Source organism: Megalobrama amblycephala, linkage group LG23, assembly GCF_018812025.1.
Source record: "Megalobrama amblycephala isolate DHTTF-2021 linkage group LG23, ASM1881202v1, whole genome shotgun sequence".
Taxonomy (NCBI): domain Eukaryota; kingdom Metazoa; phylum Chordata; class Actinopteri; order Cypriniformes; family Xenocyprididae; genus Megalobrama; species Megalobrama amblycephala.
In genome coordinates, this window is record NC_063066.1 from 12,158,825 (window position 1) to 12,173,186 (window position 14,362).

Consider the following 14,362-nt stretch of genomic DNA (forward strand, 5'->3'; position numbering starts at 1 on the left):
AACATACTTGATCGCGTGTGCGTATGAGTATCCGATGGTGCACAAGGGTTAATCTCGCTGTTGCTTTGCTACTGACCTGCTTAGCAAGGCAAAGCTGCTGACTAAATATGTCCCTTATTACTGATGTCACCTCATTATCTTATCGCACAGCGCTGTCCGGTTCTGCCTCAGTGCACAATTAGAGCAGAAACAATGTCCAGAGATCATCTATGCCTCTTTCAAGCCCTTTTTGTTTCATAGTTCTCTCTCTCCATGACCCATGTCTTCAAGCTCATTGACATGTATTCTACTAGTGCTAGTGTTTCATTATCAATCCCCCATTCTCCCCCCAGTCCTACCTTGGCAGGTCTTCAAATCGGGCAGCAACACATAACCCTTAGGGCAGGTGCAGAAGTAAGAGCCCGGAACATTCTCACATCCCAGTGAGCAGCCGTGATTCCACAGGGCGCATTCATTGATATCTAAACGAGAAGGAGAGAGGTTTTTTTTTTTTTCAGACAAATACATTTTGAACAAAAGAAGAAGACAAAACGAAAAACGTAGGCTGTACCTTCACAGTAGTTGCCTTGTTTACTGAGGGAAAAACCATCCCTGCAGCGGCAAGGACCCGTGTCACTGCGACTGGAACACACTTTCACACACTCTCCTGTGTGTCGATTGCAGCCTGCACAAGAACAAACAGCCATGCACAGACCACCAATATGTTATAAAGTTGCTCTTTATGTGATGTTTAAGAACTTTTAATTACCTGATTTGATACAAATTGATTATAGGTAGTATGGTGGAATAATTGGAACAATTAAATAATTGTTATAAAATATTATAATGAATATTTAAATATGCATTATTTAGATATTTTGAATGCAAATACCTATATTTTATTAAAGCAATTAACTCTATTTCCGTGTTTTCACTATTATACGGTAGGGAGCATCTTTTGAAAATGTACAGATCAAAACACAGGCGAAAAAGAAGCAGAAAAAAGCGATAGCATATGTAAGCAGATGCATATGTAAAATAACGGGATCATCAAACATTAAAAAGCATATAAATCAAAACGGCCAAACTTTACTGAATGAAATGTCAACCAATCCACAGAGTTAAATCAACTCTGCTCAGAGAACATTTGGTCCTTCTCTAAATAGTGTTAAAATAACACTGAAGCAGAGTTAAAGTTAATGAGATAATTAAGATATTAATTCAGGGATGATTGAACATTAATGATGAACACCTGCTGTTAACAAGCAGAATAACTGCTCCTTTAGTCTTTTGATTCGGCAATGCACAAGTGTTTGCTGTGAAATACTATTGCAATTGCTCAAACACAAATTATTTTAAAAACATAAAAAGGTCAAGAGCACACCAAAAACAAACCCTGTCCACCACGATGATGGCATAATTTATTGACCAATAAAACACCAACATTTAAACCTCTGTTAATTCTCAATAAGAAATTATTTAGACATGTGACAGAAATAAAGTCAATATGGTTAGTAATAAGTAAATCATATCTTGAGAGATTTAATGTCTTTTACCTTCAGTTGATTTCAATTAAATGGTTTTGGCTGAAGTCAATTGTAGTTCTTGTGTTTCTCTTTTCTTCTGCTTGTTAACAGCAGGTGTTCATCATTAATGTTCAATCATCCCTTAATTAATAGCTTAATTATCTCATTAACTTTAACTCTGCATCAGTGCTATTTTAACACTATTCAGAGAGGGACCAAATGTTATCTGAGCAGAGTTGATTTAACTCTGTGGATTTTACTGTGCAGGAAGTGGTATAGGACTGTAATTGGATATTTAATTAAACATAAATTTACATTTAGTTTTAGACTGCTTCCATTTAACATTTGCTTAAAGTAATTATCACATGGATGACTGGAATACTTATTTTTATTGGTCAATCACCACAGTTTGATTATTATAGATAGAAGGGTGGAATAATTGTAACAATTATAAATAACTTAAGTAATAATTAAAATATGTTTTGTTTAGATATTTTGCATGCAAATCCATCATATTTTATTAAAGCAATTAAGATAATGTGTAATTTTATTACCAACCTGGATTAAATGGAGTTGGAACTTCCACCACTGGCTGATTGATGGGATGTACCACTTTGACATCAGCAGGGGGGTGCGGCATCCTTTTGGAATTGACGTTCTCCCCTCGGCCCCCTGTGTACTTGTTTACTCGTGTTATTCTTTTTGACTTAAAGTCTGTTAGGTACACATAATCCAGGAAAATCGTCATCCTCAGAGCCTGTGGTCTAGAGGTAGAGCGGGGAAGACGTCTTTACTGTAAAAATACTTATTTCTTTAGTAGAAAAGTAGACTATAATTTGTGAAAAGTTAAAGTTTTTGATATATAAACATAGGAAGGCACAGTATTCACACACTTATTGGTTGATTTTTTTTTTTAATTATCAGTGTATATTGTATATTTAATTGAACATGCTCATTTCCTATATATTTACATTTAGATTTAGTCTTTTAACACTCACTTAAAGCATTTATTACATGGATGGCTTGAATACTTGATTCTGATTGGTCAGCTGCCACATTTTGAATTCAAATATTATTACATAATGACTGCAAAACTATACAAATGACTGCTGTCTGAGGAACACTATTTCCTAAATAGTTAGGAACTCAGACTGAGCCTGGTTTCTCTCAAGGTTTTTTTTCTCCATTCTGTCACCCAGTGGATTTTGGGTTCCTTGCCTCTGTCGCCTCTGGCTTGCTTCGTTGGGGACGCTTAATATTCAAAAAATAATATTGATTTGCCTGCACTGGCACTATTGGATAAGAACTGAACTGAGCTAGACTGTATTTCTGCAAAAATGCTTTATAGATTAACTAATTTAGTAATTGAAAATCTTTAAAATGGAACTGAATCAACACTGAACTGACTTCAGCTGGCACTATTTTCTTTTTAGAGCTGCTTTACAGTTGAAATGAACTATGTTCGCGTCATTAAATAATTTTCTTGTTATCACTATAATGCTGCTTTGAAACAATCTGTATTGTATAAAGTGCTATATAAATATCTCTGCAGTAAGGGAGATCATTTACTTTCAGGCTATATCGCAAAATAATCCCTGATGGGTGATAAAGAGCTATTTATTACTTACTTACTTACTAAATAAATAAATGAATCAATGAATCAATGAATGAACAAACATGTAAGGTGTACATTATCCTTTACATAAAGAATAAATCTCAATTTTACCTAAAGGGGTGATTAAAGACGTTGATAATGTTGCCATCGTAGTTGCAGGAGCCCATTGCCGTCAGCCCTCCTTGGCCTTGCTGAACCCAGAACAGTCTCCTGTCCCGGTGGTCTATAGCCAGAACCTTCAGTCTGTCTGCAACTTTCAGCACTGTTGCCTTCTTCCCACCTGTCACGTCTGAACGCTGGATACTGGGAGTCACCCCATCTGACAACCAGAAAATATATCTGGAAAAAAAGTTGTACATATCAGTGTAGCATTCTTATACATCATTTGCATAGATCATATCGCATCTCTGTAACTTACTGTAAAGGACTCATTTAGATTAATTCAGATTATATGCCCCTGTGAAACAATGGGACCAAAATAAACGTAAAGTGAAAAAATCTATTGTTTTTTAATATATAAATATAAATTATTGATGCACAATATATTGCTATAGGAATGTCTATTTAACACGTTAACTTAATTAATTAGTTATGGGGGAAAAAAAATTTGTTAAAATTATTAACGCATTTAACACATGCCCCGCCCCAGACTTACGTACTTTATCTTACATTTCATACAGTTGATTGATGACAAACATGAAGCAGGACAACAGCTCACTGCATGATGGAGCCTATAATACAGTTAGAATGCCCCTAAAATTCAAGATATTGGGGCAAAAATGCCCCCGTATGAGTTTTTGTCTCATATTTATATCAAGACATAGTTAAGCAATATCACACGAGTGCTGTTTTTGTCCCAAATACCACGAGCGCAAATGTGATATTGATTTTATACAACAGTTCAATAAACAAAGTAAATGTTGTGTTATTTTTGACACAATATTGTCTTCTTTTGCTCAATTTTACCAACGAAAATATTACCTATAAAGTCAGAGCAGAACTGTTGTGTGTCTCCGACCAACACACAGCAGTGTTTCCTTTCTGAATGAATCTGTTTTGAACGAATCACATTTTGAGTGAATCAAGGGAATCAATAAAAATAAATAAATAAATAAAAATCTATTGAGCCATTTAGCCTACTTAATTCCTGAATGAATCAGCTGTTTGAACAAATCGAATGAATGAAAGACTTGCAGTTTTAGTTTCTTATTTAGAGTATAATTTCTTTAAAAAAAAAAAAAAAAAATCATATTTCCATATTAATAAAAGAACATTAAAGGTAACGTTAGTTCACCCATAAATGAAACTTCTGCCATCATTTACCCTCATGGCTGTTGAAGCCTAAAAGTTTATGTGTAGCCTAATAAATTCTATATGTTGAATACATTTTTTTATTTAAATTTATTTTTTTTTATTACAAAAGCATCAAATAGACATTACAAAAAGTAGCTTTAGAAAAGCTACTTTTTGTAATGTCTTTTTGATACTTTTGTCATTTAAAGGATTAGTCCACTTTTAAATACACTTTTCCTGATAAATTTACTCACCCCCATGTTATCCAAGATGTTCATGTCTTTCTTTCGTCAGTCGAAAAGAAATGAAGGTTTTTGAGGAAAACATTCCAGGATTTTTCCCCTTACAGTGGATTTCAATGGCTACCAACAGATTGAAGGTCAAAATTACAGTTTCAGTGCAGCTTCAAGGGCTTTAAACCATACCAGATGAGTAATAAGGGTCTTATCTAGCGAATCGATCAGTCATTTTCGAAAAAAATACAACCGTTTATGCTTTATAAACAAAATATCGCCTTGAACGTACTTTCCGCTTCCACATTCTTCATGTCCTACGCCTTCCCTATTCAAGTTACGGAAAAAAAATACGAAACTGGCGCCGCGTTCGTTCCGTAAGTAGAATAGGGAAGGCGTAGGACATTCAGCGTAAGCGTTATGAAGAATGCGGAAGCGGAAAGTACGTTCAAGGCGATATTTTGTTTATAAAGCATAAACGGTTGTATTTTTTTCGAAAATGACCGATCGATTCGCTAGATAAGACCCTTATTTCTCGTCTGGTATCGTTTAAAGCCCTTGAAGCTGCACTGAAACTGTAATTTTGACCTTCAATCTGTTGGTAGCCATTGAAATCCACTGTAAGGAGAAAAATCCTGGAATGTTTTCCTCAAAAACCTTCATTTCTTTTCGACTGACGAAAGAAAGACATGAACATCTTGGATGACATGGGGGTGAGTAAATTTATCAGGAAAAGTGTATTTAAAAGTGGACTAATCCTTTAACACAATAATATTTTTAAGTTATCTTTTGGGGGTAATTTGACAGCCAAATTTGATGTGCAATTAATTTGTGACTAATTAGATTAATTAATCCACACATAGTGTAATTAATTCGATTAAAAACTTTAATCACATGACAGTCCTAATTGCTACCATATCACTTATCGGCTGAATATATTAATATTATATCAGTGTAAATTGTATATTTAATTGAACATGCTCATTACCTCTATTATTTAGATTTAGTTTGCAGTCACACTCACATAATGTTACTGTTAAATGTAATCTTTAAAAAATCTCTAAATGAATATCCATTTTTTTCTGTACATTATAATGTTGTGATGCATAATGTCACTTAAAATCACAAAAAAATTTAATATAAGCCATAACATGAAAAAAAGTTTCTGCATATCAGACATTTATATTGGTGCATCCTTAATATATAAATATTACATATAATATATAATATAAATATTATATAAACAGTATTTTTAAGTTTTAATATATAAATTAAATGATCCATTGTGCATCAATGCAAATACTGAAGTCCGAATATCAAAAAAAAAAATATGAATATCAAATAATATATTCAAACCAAAATGGTTGCTTTATTAACACTTGATTATCTCTTCAGACTAGTCCTTTGACTGAGAAGTGAGGTCAGTGTGCATCTGTAGAATGCTGTTGGAGACACCCTGTTAAAACTGCACCTATGTGCCAGCCATGTTCGAAAGAATGTGAATGTCTGAATGCTCCAGCATTTATAGCTAGCAAGCAAACTAGGATTTGAGCAACACAGTCCAGAAAAGAACTGTGAAAATGACAAAGTCTTTAGTCATCCTCGCTCTCCCCGAGAGTCACACTACTGAGAGAACAGAGTAAAAAATGTAAAACATGTTGTTGTGGGTAACAGGTCTGACCTATTGCTCCACAAGCTCAATATGCTAACAACTTTATTGCCATTGATGTTTATGCCCCCCTTTTTTTTTTCAAGTACAAAATAAAATATTTTTAAATATTTGTTTAAAAATAAAAAATGTATTTAATGCTATTGTTACTAATATTGTGCATTTTAATTTGGAAAGATCAATCTGAAATGAGTAAATTATTCCAATTCTTGCATTTTTCTTTTCCACGAATGACTGTATAGTTTTGTATTATACATATTTTTACCTCTCATTTGGATCAACAACAACACTTTTGGGCTGAGAAAGGTCTCTCAAGACAGTCTTTTCATTCCTCCCATCTGTGTCCATTCTGTGTATCGTTCCTTTATCTGCATTGCTCCAGAGGACTGAGTTTTCAATCCAGTTCACAGCCAGACCTGTGATTCTTTTCACTGATAAGAGAAGTTTCTGAAAGAATAAACCAAAGGCTTGGAACAGGCTACAAACAATCACTGTTGACATTTAAAATGAAAATACTGTATTTATAGTATTTTTACTGTATATGTAAAAAATCAAATACCTGTCTGCCTGTTCCATCCAGTCCTGCCCTGTTGATTTGTCCTGCATGTGTGTCAGCCCAAAACATTGTCCCCTCACTTAAATGGAAGTCTAACAAGATAGACCTTCCCACCCTAGATGCGATCCTTCTCTGGTCCCCACCATCAAGGTTCATCCTCTGGATGCCATTTCCAAGGCCAAGTAACAGATAAGGCTCAGGATCTTTGAAGACACAAATACAAGCTCTGACAAACCTAATCAAAACGATACAGACTGAAAGCAGTGAACACAGACATCATCTCTAATTTGATTCTCATTTGAAGTTAACCATTTTAACAAGTTTGTGTACACATCTTATTTTCCTGTTCAAAACTCAATTCAAATCAAACTAATACTAAATCCAATCTTAAATTAAACAGCATGGCCACAAATAATATATTTACAATATCAATATTGTTGACTAATAAGAAGCAATTTGGCAATAATGGTAAAACATGATTTACAAAAGCGGGATATGCTTACAGATCTTTGTTTTTCCTGGGACACCATTTCTATCAGCCAATCACAGCCCTCTGATGTTTGGGGCAGGGTAAGAGGTTGAGGTCAGGGCTCTGATTGGTTGGTAGGAATGTTGGTCCAGAAGGTCCAGAAACAATAAAGGATGTAGACTTGGTTAATCCTCACGAAAAGGACTCCTGCTGTCAAAATTAACACATTTAAAGGTGCCCAAGAATGCTTTTTCACAAGGTGTAATATAAGTCTAAGGTGTCCCCTGAATGTGTCTGTGAAGTTTCAGCTCAAAATACCCCATAGATTTTTTTAAATAAATTTTTTTAATTGCCTATTTTGGGGCATCATTAACTATGCACTGATTTTTTCAGCGCGCCGCTCCTTTAATTCGCGTGCTCCCTGCCACAGGAGCTCTCGACTATATTACAGCACATTTACAAAGTTCACACAGTTAATATAACCCTCAAATGGATCTTTACAAGATGTTCGTCATGCATACTGTATGCATGCTTCGAATTATGTGAGTAAAGTATTTATTTTGATGTTTATATTTGATTCTCTATGAGTTTGAGGCTGTGCTCCGTGGCTAACGGCTAATGCTACACTGTTGGAGAGATTTATAAAGAATGAAGATGTGTTTATGAATTATACAGACTGCAAGTGTTTAAAAATGAAAATAGAGACGGCTCTTGTCTCCGTGAATTCAGTAAGAAACGATGGTAACTTTAACCCTTAACTTCATTTAACAGTACATTAGCAACATGCTAAGGAAACATTTAGATAGACAATTTACAAATATCACTAAAAATATCATGCTATCATGGATCATGTCAGTTATTATTGCTCCATCTGCCATTTTTCGCTGTTGTTCTTGCTTACCTAGTCTGTTGATTCACCTGTGCAGATCCAGACGTTACTGGCTGCCCTTGTCTAATGCCTTTCATAATGTTGGGAACATGGGCTGGCATATGCAAATATTGGGGCGTACACCCCGACTGTTACGCAACAGTCGGTGTTATGTTTAGATCTGCGTGTTTTCCGGAAGTCTTTTAAACAAATGAGATTTACATAAGAAAGAGAAAACAATGGAGTTTGAAACTCAATGTATGTCTTTTCCATGTACTGAACTCTTGTTATTCAACTATGCCGAGGTAAATTCAAATTTTGAATCTAGGGCAACTTTAACACATGCAATTTTTTATTTTTTATGTTTTTCAGTTTAACGCAGCATCCGTTTTTTTCTGTCATTCTTTGGTTGCACTACAGTATATGATCACATTGTCTGTGAAATGTCTCTCCGTGAACAAACACGCGCACAGATAGCTGCTTCAGAGCGCAAGCTTGAGTTCTCTAAATTTATAATTTATTCAGTGAAGACTATGCAGTGTTTGATTATTCAATTTCCTGTTAGTCCTACCTGAAAATCTTGAAGCTGTTTGCAAGGTTAAATGGTTCAAAAACAATGAAATCAACTTTTTTGTGTGCATTTTAGCAGGGCAGGTAAAAATAACCTTAGTGTTGAGCCCTGATATATTAAAGGCACAGCTAAATGTGACATTTATTATAAAGGGTCTATATGAAGATTGTTTTAAGTGTACTAAAATTATTTATATTGCCTTTGAAAGGGGGGGGGGGGGGATAGAGACATCAGTATGAATCATTACAGAGATTCATCGTGCTTAGTAAAAAGATGTCATTAAATAAATATTAAAAATATACTGTGATAATCGCTATTAATTACAGAAAATGTGTGATTTGTGATATATATATATATATATATCAAGGCCATAGCCACTATGCATTGGGGGGGGTCAAGTCCCCCCAATAATTGGAAATGGCCAAATTGATCAAAAAAGGGGGGGCTTACAATTCACTTAAGATGAGTGTGAATTCCAACGCAACTATTTTAGTTTTTACAGTGAAAGAGTGTGTGCGTGGTAAGATATAAGTAGCTGAAGATTTAATATTTGACAACAGTTTTACGATGGATATGTTTAACGATCCACAGTAACATACAGTGATGCAAACTGAACTGATACTCAACTTTTTTATGAAATTTCTCCATTTTGAATTGAAAATATTCTATCATTTAAATGATGTCATTCATGTGATGACACAAGAGACGTTTTTTACATATTAGACATATTAGACATACAAACATGAGTGAATGTGTGCATATTTTTAAATAAAATATTATTTGCAAATAGTTTAAATGGATTACTTCACAACTAAGCTATAATTAGACTAGAACTTATTTTAATCTTTTAATCCGTTTTAATCCTTTAATTAATTAAAAAACAACAATAGAAATGTTCAAGACATGGTTACAGCCTTGATATACATATACATACATATATATATATATATATATATATATATATATATATATATTACAGAGCAGTATATTATATCATATATATACAGTATATGTAACATATTTTCAGATGTGTTAGCCTACAATGTTCTGCAATAAAACGTAGTACTTCATTAGGTTGGTAAATTAACATTATATCAGTTAATGAAATATGTTATTTTACCGTGAATTTAACAGATTTTTTTTACGTTGCTACTGTATTTTTTACGGTAAAGTTCTGGCAACCACAGCTGCCGTTTTTTTACCGTAAATTTTACTGGGATATTTTTTACAGTCTAGAGTCATGAACATATTTATTTGTTTAAATAATATAGTGGGTCTAAGTAAATAATATAGACAAATTTCAGCAGAAATTCAATTCTTACTATAGTACTACTTTGAAGGGTTAAATATTGTCTCACAAGTTAATAACCTGATTTAACTGTGGTCTGTAAAGATCAAAAAGTTTTCATTTTCTGTTAAAAGATTTCCTAACTTTGAATTAGTAAGCTGCAAGCTGTGAGGAAGAAGACTTATGTTGATTTGATTGTATGTTAGTGTCTGTATTGACTAAATGAAATGAAATAACTTAAACATGAAACCTCCCTGAAACCTTATGGTGTGACCCTAAAATTAAGCTTTTTGATAAATGAGGCCTGTCGGCTAACAAATACATTCTTTGTTGGTCATAAAATTGCTAATTGTTTTCTTTTTATTCCCTACCCACATTAGCACCAATAATGTCATTCAGAATGTGAATTAATGTTGCTTTGTGACAGGTCTTTTCATGCTTTAATGGGGAGAGGTTCACATCTATCTCACAGATGCCTGTAGAAATAAAGCATCTGTATCCTAGCAACACACCACAGTGGAGGCCTTCAAACTTGTTTGAGTGGATTTCACAAACATTCAGCCATGTTGCTAGGATATGTAGAGACAAATAACAGAAAAAGATTATGTTTTGGTTACAATCAATAGCCACTAATTTACAACATTTAGATGAGTATATTAAAGCAACTGAATTCTGATGTTCTAGTCAAACACATCAAGCAAAGTGAGGGAGTTTTTCCTTTATATTAAGGATAAACTCTGATTTAATAGATATTTAACAGACGTGTATACAGTAAATTTTATGATTCATGAAGGGAGGGTCAAGTTATTTTCTCACTGCAGCAAAAAAAACTGGGAAATGTGTCCAAAAACCCTTATGATTTAGTGTTTCCTAAAATTATTTGTTTCCAAATAAGATTTTATCTCTTCATAGACATGTAATGGCCACCCTTTTAAATATGAAATAAATTACAAGTCATCATTTACTCATCCCTATGTCATTCATAACTTTCATTCTTAGCAGTTTAAGGAACTTTTTTTTCCCAACGGCTGGTGACCACAATTAAAGTGCCATAAAAAGCTTTATTTCAAGTCTTTTGAGACCATTTGTATGAAAAAAAATTAGCTGAAAAACGTGCAAATAAATACAAAATAGAGATAATATGAAATAAAAGGTCACTTAAGTGTACTTAAAGAGAGTACACTTTCATGGCTGTTTCTTACTACACTTCAGTAAAAGTGCTCTTTGTAATAAAGTGTCATTTGTAGTTAATGGACGTTTGAAATTATTGTATTGTAAGTACCCATATTTTGATGTGTTGACTAACTAAAGCACATATTATTAAAGTACTTAATAATTGTAACTGTATTGTGTTAACTGTAGTTTATCATAAATGCTTGTCAATATATTTGTCAGTATACAGTTTAACCAACTAATAGTTCAACTAATTTCATATAAATTCAAACTATAATACATTTTAATTTTATTGTAAATAACAAGCAATCAAGTGTCCGAAAACATTACATTCAGTTCACACTTATGTATAGTCTTTTTAAAGTAATTATTTCCATAATAAGTACTCATATGCGAAAGTGTCTATAATGCATAACCTGTTCATGATACAATCTCACATTCAAAACTTCAATGAACACATGATGCACTTACCCACACAGCTGAAGTTCCCAGCAGCCCAGGGTCGTCCACCCCAGCATAATGCTCCTTCAGCAGGTCCTGAAGCTCTAGCAGGGCCCAAACTCACCATCCAGAACCACAAGTGAAAGGTGGCCGCTATCGTCCTCCAGAACATAATCCTATCTGTTTCTACAGGGCTCTCCTCTTAGGTATTTCCTCGATCACTGCACCACAGCATGCAGCCGTAACCCCCACACATCTTACACACACAGCCAACCAGCTTCAACTAAATGACAACCTGGGAGAAAAGACTCCAAAAAGTGCATCTATGTCCCAGAGGTGTCCTTTTGGCACAGAGCTGGTTGAAATTGAGAGTCCTGTATGCCGGCCAGATTTGTGTCAGGCACACACATACACACAGAGCCTCAATCTCTCCGGTCCTCCTGCTCTCTAGCTGTTTTGGAAGCAATGTATGAAATTCCTGACAGTCCCATGGTAAATTTGACACATGGTGAGACCAGCAAGTGCTCAGAAGAGGGTTTTCCCTGATGTAAGGGAACTCAAGCAACACAAAAACTGCACTTCTACAACTTAAAAGAGTAATACAAGTCACCCTGAGTTCACCTCCTGGCCTTTCTCAGTTGAAGCATGTGATTTAGTAGGAGTGGACACACCTTTTTGTGCTGCTCATGAGTAATGGGATGCTCCCTCACACACACACACACACACACACACAAAAACCATTAAACTAATGTGTTGTGTCTGTCTGGCCCCCAGAATGAAGAATCACAGGGGTTGGCGATGGGGGCGGAGCTTGCAAATGCCGCTACACGCAATCTTATTATACGAATAACTGTCATATTGTCACAGGAATTAGAGGCACTGCTCTGGGAAATATGCGGCAGGTACAGGGACAACAGCTGCTCTGTTCTACTTAAGCAGGACAGGAAATGCAGCACAATGTCCGCTCTGATACACGCTCACAGGACCTGGTATGACGTCACGCAGGACAAAATTCACTAACTAATTGAACTGACATTTAAACCTGATAGAGATAGACTAGTACTGAAAAAGATAATAATGCTTTTCTGATCACGTAACTAGAGATCAATATTAATGAATTTATGTAATGATTTTACATTTACATTATAGCTTTTTTAAATGTTTTTTTTTTTTGCAAGAAGTACCTTATGCACATCAAGGCTGCATTTATTTGATCAAAAATACAGTATCTATTTGAATATATTTTCAAATGTAATTTATTCCTGTGATGGCAAAGCTGAATTTTCAGCATCTTCAATCCAGTCTTCAGTGTCACATGATCCTTCAGAAATCATTCTAATATGATGATTTGTTGCTCTGAAGGAACATCATTACTATCTTATTGCTGTCTTATTATTATCATTGTTGGAAACTGTTTAACTGAAATACCATTTCAGGATTTTTTGATGAATAGAATTTGAAATAGACTTTTGTAACAATGTAAATGCATTTAATGTCATTTTCTTTTATCAATTTAATCCATCCTTGCTATGATAGTTGTGTAGAATGGAAATGTAGGCATATACTAAATTGTGCATATCATCTTTCGAATTAAAGAATTTACAAAGAAATGAATATGTAAATTATTTACACAGAAATGCATCAACATGGGAACAGACCTAAAAATTCTAAATAAAATCACACATGAAGGGCCATTTATAATTGAGATTATGTAAGCCTGCATTAGATGATAATTGATCATTGTTCTGTTTGTATCATTGTATCATCTTGCTGTTTTTTTTTTCAGATTCTTGCCTCATAATTTAATAGTCAAAAATTATTTTCATGATTTTTTCTTTTATCAAATCAACTTATAAGTAATGTAGTTCAGATAACATAATATTTTGAGTTTCTGTTGATTAAACCAATCGCCTTCATTGTATTAACCCAAGTTTTTAATTTTTAATTTCAATGAACTCAAAAAGGCAACCAGGTAACTTACTTTTTTAAGTTAAACCAACGCAATCTCATGACCAATTCGTATGTATTTTACGAGGTGTCTAATTTGTACGACCTCACTAGTACAAATTCATACGATTTGTCTAAACCCCAGTGATGGGAAGGTTTAGGGGCAGGGTTAGGGTTAGGTCATTCGTATGAATTCATATGAATTTGGCAACTCATAAAATAAGTACAATTTAGCAAAAAACATACTACGAGTGAGGTCGTACGAATTAGCCACCTCGTAAAATACGTACGAATTCCCATGAGATTGGGTTGGTTAAACCAACAACCATCTTGAAAACGAGACACAGCCTTACATTAAAAACAGTTACACGTTTCAAAGCAGGTCTCAGGACTGTGCTGCATTCAGGTCTCATGCTGTGCTGTATACTTTGTGAATGGCCCCTGACGCTAATTTCATGCTAATGGAACAACGTGGGAATACGGATATTTCATTGACATGCATGGCACACATACAGATATAAAACGCATAAACACATACGCGAACAGTGCAAATAAATATGTGTAAAGATAAAGATATAGAGAAACATAGAAAGAGGCAAAAAAAAAAATCAAGAGAGAGAACAGCAACATCAAATGCACCTGTTGCATTTAGAGGAATGCATAATATAATCATTCAAACTAACACACATCACCTCGACTTTATATATTATCCTTGTAACAAAGAAAGTGATTGA

General features: G+C 34.3%; 1 protein-coding gene across 1 annotated transcript in view; it reads right to left on the bottom strand.

Annotated features, from left to right (window-relative positions):
- Window positions 1-12,584, bottom strand: part of egf (epidermal growth factor) — a 29,539-nt gene extending 16,955 nt beyond the window's left edge. The window contains exons 1-7 of the mRNA XM_048177040.1: window positions 11,712-12,584; window positions 6,875-7,074; window positions 6,581-6,762; window positions 3,232-3,459; window positions 2,064-2,269; window positions 551-664; window positions 339-461 (exon numbers count right to left, since the gene is read on the bottom strand). Of these exons, the coding sequence (XP_048032997.1) occupies window positions 339-461; window positions 551-664; window positions 2,064-2,269; window positions 3,232-3,459; window positions 6,581-6,762; window positions 6,875-7,074; window positions 11,712-11,853 (1,195 nt within the window). The 5' untranslated portion in view covers window positions 11,854-12,584. The remainder of the gene's footprint in view (window positions 1-338; window positions 462-550; window positions 665-2,063; window positions 2,270-3,231; window positions 3,460-6,580; window positions 6,763-6,874; window positions 7,075-11,711) is intronic.
- Between the last annotated feature and the right edge of the window lie 1,778 nt (window positions 12,585-14,362).